The 12802-nt window shown below is 38.3% G+C and overlaps 1 protein-coding gene across 3 annotated transcripts in view; it reads left to right on the top strand.

Moving 5' to 3' along the window:
- fam13a (family with sequence similarity 13 member A) overlaps positions 1–12802 on the top strand; it is a 190298-nt gene that overhangs the window by 16959 nt on the left and 160537 nt on the right. For all 3 annotated transcript variants that reach the window (XM_061922947.1, XM_061922948.1, XM_061922946.1), the window contains exon 2: positions 7655–7850. In XM_061922947.1, the coding sequence (XP_061778931.1) occupies positions 7655–7850 (196 nt within the window). The remainder of the gene's footprint in view (positions 1–7654; positions 7851–12802) is intronic.

Here is a 12802-nt window from a genome sequence, read left to right as displayed (position 1 = left end):
TTCACCCTTTTTTTTTTTAAATTAATGAAAAACCGTATTTTTTATCACTGCAACCGTAACCCGGAATAGGTTGATGAAAACCGTACGAATTACGGGAAAACCGGAGTAGTTGGCAGGTATGCCTCACTAATGCCTTGCATCGTCTATATTAGATATATAACAACGGGCGGGTGCGGGCGGATGGCGGGCGGGTGCAGTTCTGATCAAACGTTACATCGGGTGGATGGCGGATGGTTGACGACTTTCTGATGCGGTTGCGGATGAAATAAATTGCCTATCCGCGCATCTCTAACTCCTAGGTACTTGAACTCCTCCACTTGGGGCAGGGTCTCCTCCCCAACCCGGAGATGGCACTCCACCCTTTTCCGGGCGAGAACCACGGACTCGGACTTGAAGGTGCTGATTCTCATCCCAGTCGCTTCACACTCGGCTGCGAACCGATCCAGCAAGAGCTGAAGATCCTGGCCAGATGAAGCCATCAGGACCACATCATCTGCAAAAAGCATAGACCTAATCCTGCAGCCACCAAACCGGATCCCCTCAACGCCTTGACTGCGCCTAGAAATTCTGTCCATAAAAGTTATGAACAGAATCGGTGACAAAGGGCAGCCTTGGCGGAGTCCAACCCTCACTGGAAACGTGTCCGACCTACTGCCGGCAATGCGGACCAAGCTCTGACAATGATCATACAGGGAGCGGACCGCCACAATCAGACAGTCCGATACCCCATACTCTCTGAGCACTCCCCACAGGAGCTCCCGAGGGACACGGTTGAATGCCTTCTCCAAGTCCACAAAGCACATGTAGACTGGTTGGGCAAACTCCCATGCACCCTCAAGGACCCTGCCGAGAGTATAGAGCTGGTCCACAGTTCCACGACCAGGACGAAAACCACACTGTTCCTCCTGAATCCGAGGTTCGACTATCCGGCGTAGCCTCCTCTCCAGTACACCTGAATAGACCTTACCGGGAAGGCTGAGGAGTGTGATCCCACGATAGTTAGAACACACCCTCCGGTTCCCCTTCTTAAAGAGAGGAACCACCACCCCGGTCTGCCAATCCAGAGGTACCGCCCCCGATGTCCACGCGATGCTGCAGAGTCTTGTCAACCAAGACAGCCCCACAGCATCCAAGTATGAATCATTTTTGTTTAATTGTAAAACTTACAAACATTGTAGTGGAAGAATCCATATGAGTGGTCACGCTGTGGACGACTAGAAGACGAAACAATTGATTGATAGATTGAGACTTTTATTAGTAGATTGCACAGTTCAGTACATATTCCGTACAATTGACCACTAAATGGTAACACCCCAATAAGTTTTTCAACTTCTTTAAGTCGGGGTCCACGTAAATCAATTCATGGTACAACACTTGTACTTCCGGTTTAAAGCACTAAACGGAAGGAAATACTGCAGACCAGGGACGTCAGACATGCTGCCCGTTTAATCCGGCCCGCGAAATGAGTTTGCAAGGTGTAAAAATAAATAAAAGACACTGCTGTTCTCAATGTGTCCACTGGATGTCGCAATAGCCATTCTGTTGGGTACACAGCAAAGCGGGGCTGTGGCTCCTCCCCCTCCACCCAATGTAAAACCTGCTTTGTAATGAGCATCAATAAAGCAAAGCTACACTCCAGCCTCATGCACAAGCACTTGAATGACATCCTGAAATTGTCTGCCACTCAAGGTGTGACACCTGATAATGATGCACTTCCATCCATCCATCCATTTTCTACCGCTTGTCCCTTCCGGGGTCACGGGGACTTGTGAAAGCTAATAGTAGCCAGGTTTCAAGAGTAAAATAAACAATTGGTAACGCCACTTAAATTCTGCAGAAGACACTGCATCCTGATGTAATTCTGTGAAAATTATTGTCTTCTTTGGGAAGGTAAAGAAAGCGAACAGTGTGTGATTTACTGCAAGACTGTCAGTCTCTTAAATTCACACGTTTGGTTAGTTGAAATTGTTCATGCATTGCACAGCTTTTATTTTTCTATCAATACACAATGATGCCTTCAAGGCAGGGAGTAACTCAACACTCTTGCATAGGTTCTACATTTTGTATGGTTTGTTGAGTTAGCACAGAAATATTATGTGGAAATGACAAATGAGTTATTTGATACCTCGAAGAGTTTTTATTTATTTATTTTGGATTTTGTTCAATCCTAGATAGGCTGTGACTTACAGTTTAAAGGGGAACATTATCACAATTTCAGAATGGTTAAAACCATTAAAAATCAGTTCCCAGTGGCTTATTATATTTTTCGAAGTTTTTTTCAAAATTTTACCCATCACGCAATATCCCTAAAAAAAGCTTCAAAGTGCCTGATTTTAACCATCGTTATAAACACCCGTCCATTTTCCTGTGACGTCACATAGTGATGCCAACACAAACAAACATGGCGGAAAGAACAGCAAGCTATAGCGACATTAGCTCGGATTCAGACTCGGATTTCAACGGCTTAAGCGATTCAACAGATTACGCATGTATTGAAACGGATGGTTGTAGTGTGGAGGCAGGTAGCGAAAACGAAATTGAAGAAGAAACTGAAGCTATTGAGCCATATCGGTTTGAACCGTATGCAAGCGAAACCGACGAAAACGACACGACAGCCAGCGACACGGGAGAAAGCGAGGACGAATTTGGCGATCGCCTTCTAACCAACGATTGGTATGTGTTTGTTTGGCATTAAAGGAAACTAACAACTATGAACTAGGTTTACAGCATATGAAATACATTTGGCAACAACATGCACTTTGAGAGTGCAGACAGCCCAATTTTCATCAATTAATATATTCTGTAGACATACCCTCATCCGCGCTCTTTTCCTGAAAGCTGATCTGTCCAGTTTTGGAGTTGATGTCAGCAGGCTAGGGTCGATATTCTTCTCTCGATCATCTTCGGTGGCATAAGGGACGGTGTGATCCAAGACATCCAGGGGGTTTAGCTCGCTCGTCTGCGGGAACAAACTGCCGCCATTGCTTGCTGTGCTACCGAGTTCCTTTGTCCCTGAATTGCTCACACACTCCGGCAGATTCAATGGGGGTCTGGCAGCAGATTTCTTTGACTTTATCGTTGGAAATGCATCTGCTTTGAGTGTCTCAGGATATCCACACATTCTTGCCATCTCTGTCGTAGCATAGCTTTCGTCGGTAAAGTGTGCGGAACAAACGTCCAATTTCTTGCCACTTTCGTATCTTTGGGCCACTGGTGCAACTTGAATCCGTCCCTGTTGGTGTTGTTACACCCTCCGACAACACACCGACGAGGCATGATGTCTCCAAGGTACGGAAAACAGTCGATAAAACGGAAAATAACAGAGCTGATTTGACTCGGTGTTTGAGAAAATGGCGGATTGCTTCCCAATGTGACGTCACGTTGTGACGTCATCGCTCCGAGAGCGAATATTAGAAAGGCGTTTAATTCGCCAAAAACATAACAAAAGTGAAATAAAAAAGCTTAAAGGTTAAATGTCATTTAGAAAAAGTTGCAATATTGACTAATAAAACAAAGCTGTTTTTTCTTTTTCTTTCAAACTGTCATTGCTCAAATCATAATATTGAATCAAAATCAATGTTATTATGAATTATTGACCTATCCAAGGGTCCCATTACTTCACATCAAATATTCCACTAAGAAAAATATTTTTGGTGGAAGATTTTGCAAATTTGGTAAATAACCCAAAAATTAATTTTTTGTTGTTTTCATACTGTACCGAAAATGAACCGTACCGTTATCTCTAAACCGAGGTACGTACCGAACCGAAATTGTGGTGTACCGTTACACCCCAATTGAATATCCAATGCTGTAGATTAAAGTTAGAAACAGGCGTCACTAGTTTTTAAAAAAAACAGGGGGAGACTTAACACCCAGAAAATGCCCTCATAATAATATAATCATAGTAATAATGATGATGTGATTATGTATTAATCATAATCCTGTGTGTGTCATGTAATCCAGTAATCCTTAAACTGTGGCTCCATTTAGTGGTACGCCAAATAATTACAGTGTGTTTTTTCTCTATTCAAACTGTTTAATGTAACAGTAGCAAAAATATTAAATATACTTGTTAAAAAAACAACAACTCTGCCTTGTTTTTGATGGATACTTGGGCCTACTGCGCTACTGTATTTTAATGTGGGCCATTATGGTGGAACTTGGAGAGCCTAGTTTTTTCTCAGGTGGTGCTTAGGGGAAAAAAAGTTTGAGATCCGTGGATCGATTGGTACCGGGCCGCACAAGAAATTAAAAATAAATAAATAAATAAAATACTTTTTTTTTTTTTTTTATTAAATCAACATAAAAAAAATAAACAACACAAGATACACTTACACTCATTCACACTCATTCACACAAAAGGGTTGTTTATTTCTGTTATTAATATTCTGGTTCCTACATTATATATCAATATATATCAATGCAGTCTGCAAGGGATACAGTCCGTAAGCACACATGATTGTATTTTTTTATGACAAAAAATAAATAAAAAATAAAAATACCATACTCACATAGCTATGCTACTGTATCGTTGCTAATGTTTGTGTAAAAAAAAAAAAAAAAGTGGGTACACTCTATAGACTCTGTAGGAGACAGGTGTGAGCAGTGGAATCAGGTCGTGCATGTGAACATAACCATTGAGAGGTGCGTTGTAAAATGAGACAAGGAGTACAAAATAGCAGCTGCTCAATGTTTGCCTGCAGAGCAAAATGAGCTTTATGAGGTAGCTATAATCGTGTTTTTCTTTACTGTACCTACTGTACTGTATCTTCACCTAATGAGCTATATAAATAGCCTCTTTGCATTCACATAAAAATGTCTTCCACCTCCCCTGAGGAATTGTCTGCCTGTTGCTGTGTTATGTTAGCACTACATATACATACATATATACATACATATATACCGTATTTTTCGGACTATAAGTCGCAGTTTTTTTTCTTATACTCAGGAGCGACTTATATGTATGCCAGAGGTGTGGACTCGAGTCACATGACTTGGACTCGAGTCAGACTCGAGTCATGAATTTGATGACTTTAGACTCGACTTGACAAAATGTAAAAAGACTTGCAACTCAACTTAGACTTTAACATCAATGACTTGTGACTTCACTTGGACTTGAGCCTTTTGAATTGACCTGACTTGACATGACTTGCTACTTTCCCCAAAACCCAAAGATGAAAAAGTTATTCGGGAGCGCTCTGTATTTTTCATTGTGTACTTGTCTATCAGCGTTGCATGTGTCAGCTGGTGTGCTGTCAGTACAACAGCCAATCAAATTAGATCTACTTTGTTTTCATCACACAGCATTCATCCAATCAAATTGCAGGACAACCAACGAAGAAGACATGTCCAAACCACACGCCAGTGAACAAAAAATGATACCTAAAATAATTTCGTTTGGGTATAAAAATTACGAGGTGGTCAACACAAAACGGTTTGCAGTATGCAACACATGCGGTTCGAAAATGACTGATGGAGAGGCAACAACTTCCAACTTCGTCCGGCATTTGAAGTTGCACAAAGAACGGTAAGTTTTGAATGTAAGATAACGTTTATTGGCTAAGTAACGTGACTTTTATTTGCTGTGTAGTTAAATCAGTGAGGCTGTAAACTCACTGCTAACGTTATAACGTTATTGCAAACACGGGAATCTGTTGCAGTTCACTACCTTATTCATACTTTTTGTTCAGTGATTTTTTTTAAGCAGGGTTACGTTAGTCAATATATCACACGTAACGTTAGACGGCGGTCAGCAGCACCGCGTATTTTAGCCACCTAAAAAAAGACAAAAATAGTAAAATAAAGGTAAAATAAATACTACGCCCCCATCGTGCACAAATGACTGACAGACTCTTGGCTAATTTGGTCTTTTGCAAATGCAATGCAGCATAGGGCCCTGACATATAAAAAGTACAACTTTTTTGTTATGTTCACGTATATGTCATGTTTTTTCAATGTTAACACTTTTGTACAAATAAGTACATTTGCACTTTATTTTTTAATGTGTTTGTTCTGTAAAGGAATGAGTTAATGTTTAAAATGACTGGTTAATAGTGCTATTATAAAGTGCAATGTCAGCACAATTTTCTTTCCTGCAATTTAAAATGCACTTGTTTTAATAAATAAATACAGCGTTTGAAAAGCATACACAATCTGTGTTAATATATTAGTCTGTGGTTAAAAGGACTTGAAAGGACTCGAAACTCAAAATGCAGGACTTAGGACTTGACTCGGGGCTTGCCTGTCTTGACTCGGGACTTGACTCGGACTTGAGGGCAAAGACTCGAGACTTACTTGTGACTTGCAAAACAATGACTTGGTCCCACCTCTGATGTATGCATACATATATAGATATGTGTATGTATGCATACATATATAGATATATGTATGTATGCATACATATTAATATATACATACATATTTGTGTGTGTGTATGTGTCTATATGTATATATGTATGTATGTATGTATGTATGTTTGTATGTGTGTGTCATACTTGCCAACCTTGAGACCTCCGATTTCGGCAGGTGGGGGGGGGGGGTTGAGTATATTTACAGCTAGAATTCACCAAGTCAAGTATTTCATATATATATATATATATATATATATATATAAGAAATACTTGACTTTCAGTGAATTCTAGCTATATATATATATATATATTTATATATATATTTATTTATATATTTATTTTATTATATATATATATATATATATATATATATATATATATATATATATATATATATATATATAAGAGAAATAGTTGAATTTCAGTGTTCATTTATTTACACGTATACACACACATAACACTCATCTACTCATTGTTGAGTTAAGGGTTGAATTGTCCATCCTTGTTCTGTTCTCTGTCACTAATGTTTTAACCATGCTGAACACCCTCTCTGATGATGCATTCTGCTTCGTCTCCTTGTTGTGTGCGCAGTTGTGCACTGCACCCTTTAAAAGCCGTAGATGATATTGTCACGTATGCATGTACAGTAGATGGCAGTATTGTGCTGTTTAAGAGTGTCACAACATTGCTATTTACGGCAGACAAACTGCTTTACGGTAGACGAAAACGTGACTGCTGTTGTTGTGTGTTGTTGCCGCACTGGGAGGACGTTAATGAAACTGCCTAACAATAAACCCACAGAAGAAACCAAGAACTCGCCCTCGATCATTCTACAGTTATAACGTGATTGGGCAGGCACGCTGTTTATATTGTGGGAAAGCGGATGTGAAAACAGGCTGTTGACACGTCATTCAGGTCCGCCTGAATTTCGGGAGATTTTCGGGAGAAAATTTGTCCCGGGAGGTTTTCGGGAGAGGCGCTGAATTTCGGGAGTCTCCCGGAAAATCCGGGAGGGTTGGCAAGTATAGTGTGTATGTATGTATGTATGTATGTATATGTATGTATGTGTATATATATATATATAACACACACACGTATATATAAATGTGTGTGTGCCTGCCTGCCTGCCTGCAGTTGTGCACAAACACAGCATTTCTGCAAAGGTGTTGCATAGTAACCTGATAGTTGTCTTAGCCCCGCCCACACACACACAGCTCTTGTTCTCTTACAGATATCATGGCGGCGGCAAGCGTCTTCTTCCTCCTCTGTTTCCTCTCTGCTAACTCGCGAACGTCTCTCGGCAGCACAACAAGGCGGCGGTGCAGGTGAAGGAGGACATGAAAAGGATGGTTCAGATGCCCATGCTGAGACCCAGGTCAGGTGGGGCCAAGCACACCAAGCTGTTTGGGGCGTCCCTGTTGGAGCTGCAGGACAAGGGGCTGATGGAGGACGGCGTGCCTCTGGTGGTGAGGAGGATGGTGGAGCATCTATGCAAGAACGGTGAGCAGAACTCTACAGATCGTGTTTACAATTATCTTTAAATTGAATGAATTAGAGAGGATGCACTCATTGGCCACTAGATTAGGTACCCCGCTGATACAAGAAGGCCATTCATTCTGCCTTTATAAAAATGTTAATGCTTTTAATGTTACTTTTTTTATTGCTGTGGTTGAAGTTGACAGATGTTGTAGAACTTAGGGCTGGTATACAGGTAAAAGCCAGTAAATTAGAATATTTTGAAAAACTTGATTTATTTCAGTAATTGCATTCAAAAGGTGTAACTTGTACATTATATTTATTCATTGCACACAGACTGATGCATTCAAATGTTTATTTCATTTAATTTTGATGATTTGAAGTGGCAACAAATGAAAATCCAAAATTCCGTGTGTCACAAAATTAGAATATTACTTAAGGCTAATACAAAAAAGGGATTTTTAGAAACCAGCAGATGACATGGCACCCCAAACCATCACCCAACCATGCAAATTTTGCATTTCCTTTGGAAATCGAGGTCCCAGAGTCTGGAGGAAGACAGGAGAGGCACAGGATCCACGTTGCCTGAAGTCTAGTGTAAAGTTTCCACCATCAGTGATGGTTTGGGGTGCCATGTCATCTGCTGGTGTCGGTCCACTCTGTTTCCTGAGATCCAGGGTCAACGCAGCCGTCTACCAGCAAGTTTTAGAGCACTTCATGCTTCCTGCTGCTGACCTGCTCTATGGAGATGGAGATTTCAAGTTCCAACAGGACTTGGCGCCTGCACACAGCGCAAAATCTACCCGTGCCTGGTTTACGGACCATGGTATTTCTGTTCTAAATTGGCCCGCCAACTCCCCTGACCTTAGCCCCATAGAAAATCTGTGGGGTATTGTGAAAAGGAAGATGCAGAATGCCAGACCCAAAAACGCAGAAGAGTTGAAGGCCACTATCAGAGCAACCTGGGCTCTCATAACACCTGAGCAGTGCCAGAAACTCATCGACTCCATGCCACGCCGCATTAACGCAGTAATTGAGGCAAAAGGAGCTCCAACCAAGTATTGAGTATTGTACATGCTCATATTTTTCATTTTCATACTTTTCAGTTGGCCAACATTTCTAAAAATCCCTTTTTTGTATTAGCCTTAAGTAATATTCTAATTTTGTGACACACGGAATTTTGGATTTTCATTTGTTGCCACTTCAAATCATCAAAATTAAATGAAATAAACATTTGAATGCATCAGTCTGTGTGCAATGAATAAATATAATGTACAAGTTACACCTTTTGAATGCAATTACTGAAATAAATCAAGTTTTTCAAAATATTCTAATTTACTGGCTTTTACCTGTATGTGAGGAACAAAATGTTACAGTGGAAGCACGTGATCTCTGCTAGCCAGTCAAGCTATAATTTAAATACAAGGCTACAAAAATATTTCATATACTTTTATCACTAACATGAATGTCATGATAAAAAAATATTAGTTTTGTACAATATTTTGCTTTTATTTCAAAAAATTTAGATCAACACATTTCAATTTCCAAATGTAATAATCAGAGTAATAATACATTATATTTATAGAGCACTTTTCAAAACTTAAAAACGCTTTACGTTTTTAAACATGTATGAAATAGCGAAATAATAAAATAAGTTAAGGAAACAGGGAATATGCAATTTAAAATGCATACAGAAAGCAAGATTGAACTATTATAATGTGATGTATTACTAAATATGAAAGTTTTTGCAGAAGTCGTATGTTAAAAGCAGTGCGTAACAGGTTTTTTTAATATGTCAAGAAGTTCCTATAGAGAGAATCCGGCATGTAGAATATATGCAACGTTACTTGTTATAAAGTTTTACAAAGTGAAAAGTGCATGTAAAACAGTGATTCTCAATAATTTTCTGTTACAACCCCCCCAAAAGGAAGAAGAAAACATTTTGTGCCCCCCCCTCTCAGCTGTGACTAAAAATAGTATCACTTGTCTATGAAATTGTTATGTAAGTACACATCTGCATAACATTGTATACTTGATAACATTTAATAAAGAAAAATATAGATCAACTTCCAAGAAAATAACTTTATTTACATTATTTTTTTAAGAATGTAAAAGAAAATGCATCACTTTGCTTGAAATTAAAATACTAAAGTACAATTAAAATTAAACTCCATGACTAATATTAATTTTTAAATTTATCAGCAACATTACCTCAGGAGCACGATATATAAAACACTTTACAAAACTAACTTTAAAAAAAAATTTTTTTTTACCAAAGTGAGAAAGTCAGGATTTTGTACTGCACAGCTTTTTGAAGCATGATACTGATGAAGCATATTCCCCAGGGTCAGGCCCGGCCCTAACCAATCTGGCGCCCTAGGCAAGATTTTAGGTGGCGCCCCCCCACATCGGCAGTGAAGTGTATATACTCACAAGAACCCGAATAGCTTTGTCTTTGACCTTTTTTTTTTACTTACAACTATACCTAATATATAAAGGGGTGGAAAAGTGACGATTACCTGCAGGGCAAACATTAGCTAATCAGAAGGCAATAACAATGTAAACAAAAAACACCTGCTTAAAAGATCTAATACAAACATTTATATGCACGTACAACACTTAGAACTTTTAGCATATCAGTATGTGGAATTAAATTATGGAATGGATTAAGTAAAGAAGTTAAAAATTGTACTGATATGATCCAGTTTAAGAGGTTGTTCAAAATAATAGTGCTTACAGAGTACAAAGAAGAAGAATTATGAGAAATACTTTCAACCTTATTGAAAATAAGATATTCTTCATCTCAGTATGTTAATAATGACTGAATTAATTAATTAATTACATATTACAAAACTGTTGTATACTAATTCATAGATGTTATTTTATTATATAAAAAGGTCAGTAAATGATTCTATATATTTGTAAATGCTTTGAAGTGGGAAAGGGGTAGGATTAAATAAGCTTTGCTTCTTCCTACTCCTTTTCGGGCATGATGTAAAATGAAATGATATGAAATTGTGTGATGTATTATGATGTAAGTGTGTTCATGTTCGATATAAACTAAAGAAAGAAAGAAATGTCCCTGAGGAATGTAAGGCGGGAGTACTGTAATTACCTAACGTTACATTATTATTTTCCATAACAATTTAGCCCCCTCCACAATATTAACCCGACGTTAAAACAGAACTAGCTATTTATTGATTAGCAATTGCCGAATCATGTAACATTAGCTTAATGCTAAAAAGCCAGGTTACTATCACATTCTGTAACAGACAAATAATTTCATGTAGGCTAACGTTACCTACCTGCTACCTCTGTCTTTTCTCGTTTCTCCTCCTCTTCTTTTCTCTTTTTTCTTCCCTGGGCACCTGACAGTTTTGGCATCTTGTGTTGATTTTTTGATGTGGTGACGTCTAAAAAGAGTCATGATACGGGAAGGGAGGGGGCGCACCGTGCGGGGGGAGGAGGGGGGGGCGTAATGTTGTAACAAATAATATTTCTATTAAATAGGCTTTACTTTGCATTTTAATTAACGTGGGATTATTTTTTGTATTTAGAAATAATAGTACCAACTTCTTCTCTTTTTTTTTTTTCTCCAACATTTGTGGCACTGGCGTGGCGCCCCCTGATGGACGGCGCCCTTAGCATTTGCCTATACGGCCTATGCCACGGGCCGGCCCTGCCCAGGGTCACATGCACCTCGCCCTGACAAGAACCATTATAGAGGGTTAATGGACAATATGCAGTTCTTAAATTTGACCACTAGATGTCAGTAAAAGAAAAGGGGTCAACTCACACCCAAGGATTTTTTGTAACGGCACTTTTTTGTTTTCTTTGGCTTTTTTCTTGGGAATAATAATTGATCATAAATTATGTTGGAAACCGCAGATTGAATATATAAAGGGAAAAATATCCAAATCCATTGCTATTCTTTATAAAGTAAGACACATGCTGAATAAGAAATGTCTGCATATGTTATATTATTCTTTTATTTTTCCATATTTAACATATTGTGTTGAAGTTTGGGGAAATGTTTATAGAACAAACATAGACCCAATAATTAAACTCCAAAAAAGGGTCATTAGAATAATACACAAAGCGTGCTACTATGAACATACCAATCCATAAGTTCTAACGTGTTAAAATTGTCAGATATTGTGTTTTTAAAAACAATGGAAATTATGTTTCGAGTAAAGAACAGCCGTCCAGCTTGTATTCTTAGCTTATTTCAATTAAGAGGAGAAAACTATAATTTACGGGGATATTGATTTTTGAAATAGGTAAAGTAAGAAGGAATATAAAATACAAATGTATTTCAGTTTTAGGAGTTAAATGGTGGAACAAGCTCAGTGAGGAGTTGAAGACATGTAGTTCTTTGTTAAGGTTTAAGAAAACCTTGAAAGGTGAAATAATTGAAAATTATAAAATATAGTAACAATTACTTTCATCCCATTGATTTTATTATTATTTTTTTTTAACGTTGATGTTCCAGGCAATCTTATTTTCAGTGAAGGTATAGGATAGGTAAATATAAGCTTTGGCTTCAGCCTATTCCTTTTTTGTCATTCTTTTTATTTTATTTTTGTGTGTAAATGTGTATGATTGTTAAATATGTATCATCTGTACTGTTAAACTGGTCGAAATATATGACCGAAATAAACTTATTTCATTCATTCATTCATTCATTCATTCATTCATTCATTCTTTTTTGCAACAAAAGAAGGCGCAGGCAAAGGAATGTTAAAAGAAAAGACGAATACAAACAGAATGTTATGAAATCTGTAAACTTGCGTTCAAAGTAATCGGCCAGATACTGTACATGCGTCGCACTGGTTATCAAAGTAAAGTACTCCCTAAAATGGGCCCTATTAATTACACTTTTCTTATTTGCTGGTACCTGTTTTTGTGCATTTGGGATCCCCATAAGTCCCGAAAATGTGAAATCAAACCATGGAGGCACGGCGGTGATATTTATG

Source organism: Nerophis lumbriciformis, linkage group LG27, assembly GCF_033978685.3.
Source record: "Nerophis lumbriciformis linkage group LG27, RoL_Nlum_v2.1, whole genome shotgun sequence".
NCBI lineage: Eukaryota > Metazoa > Chordata > Actinopteri > Syngnathiformes > Syngnathidae > Nerophis > Nerophis lumbriciformis.
Note: the sequence above shows the minus strand (reverse complement) of the source record. Positions and strands in the feature narration are given on the sequence as shown.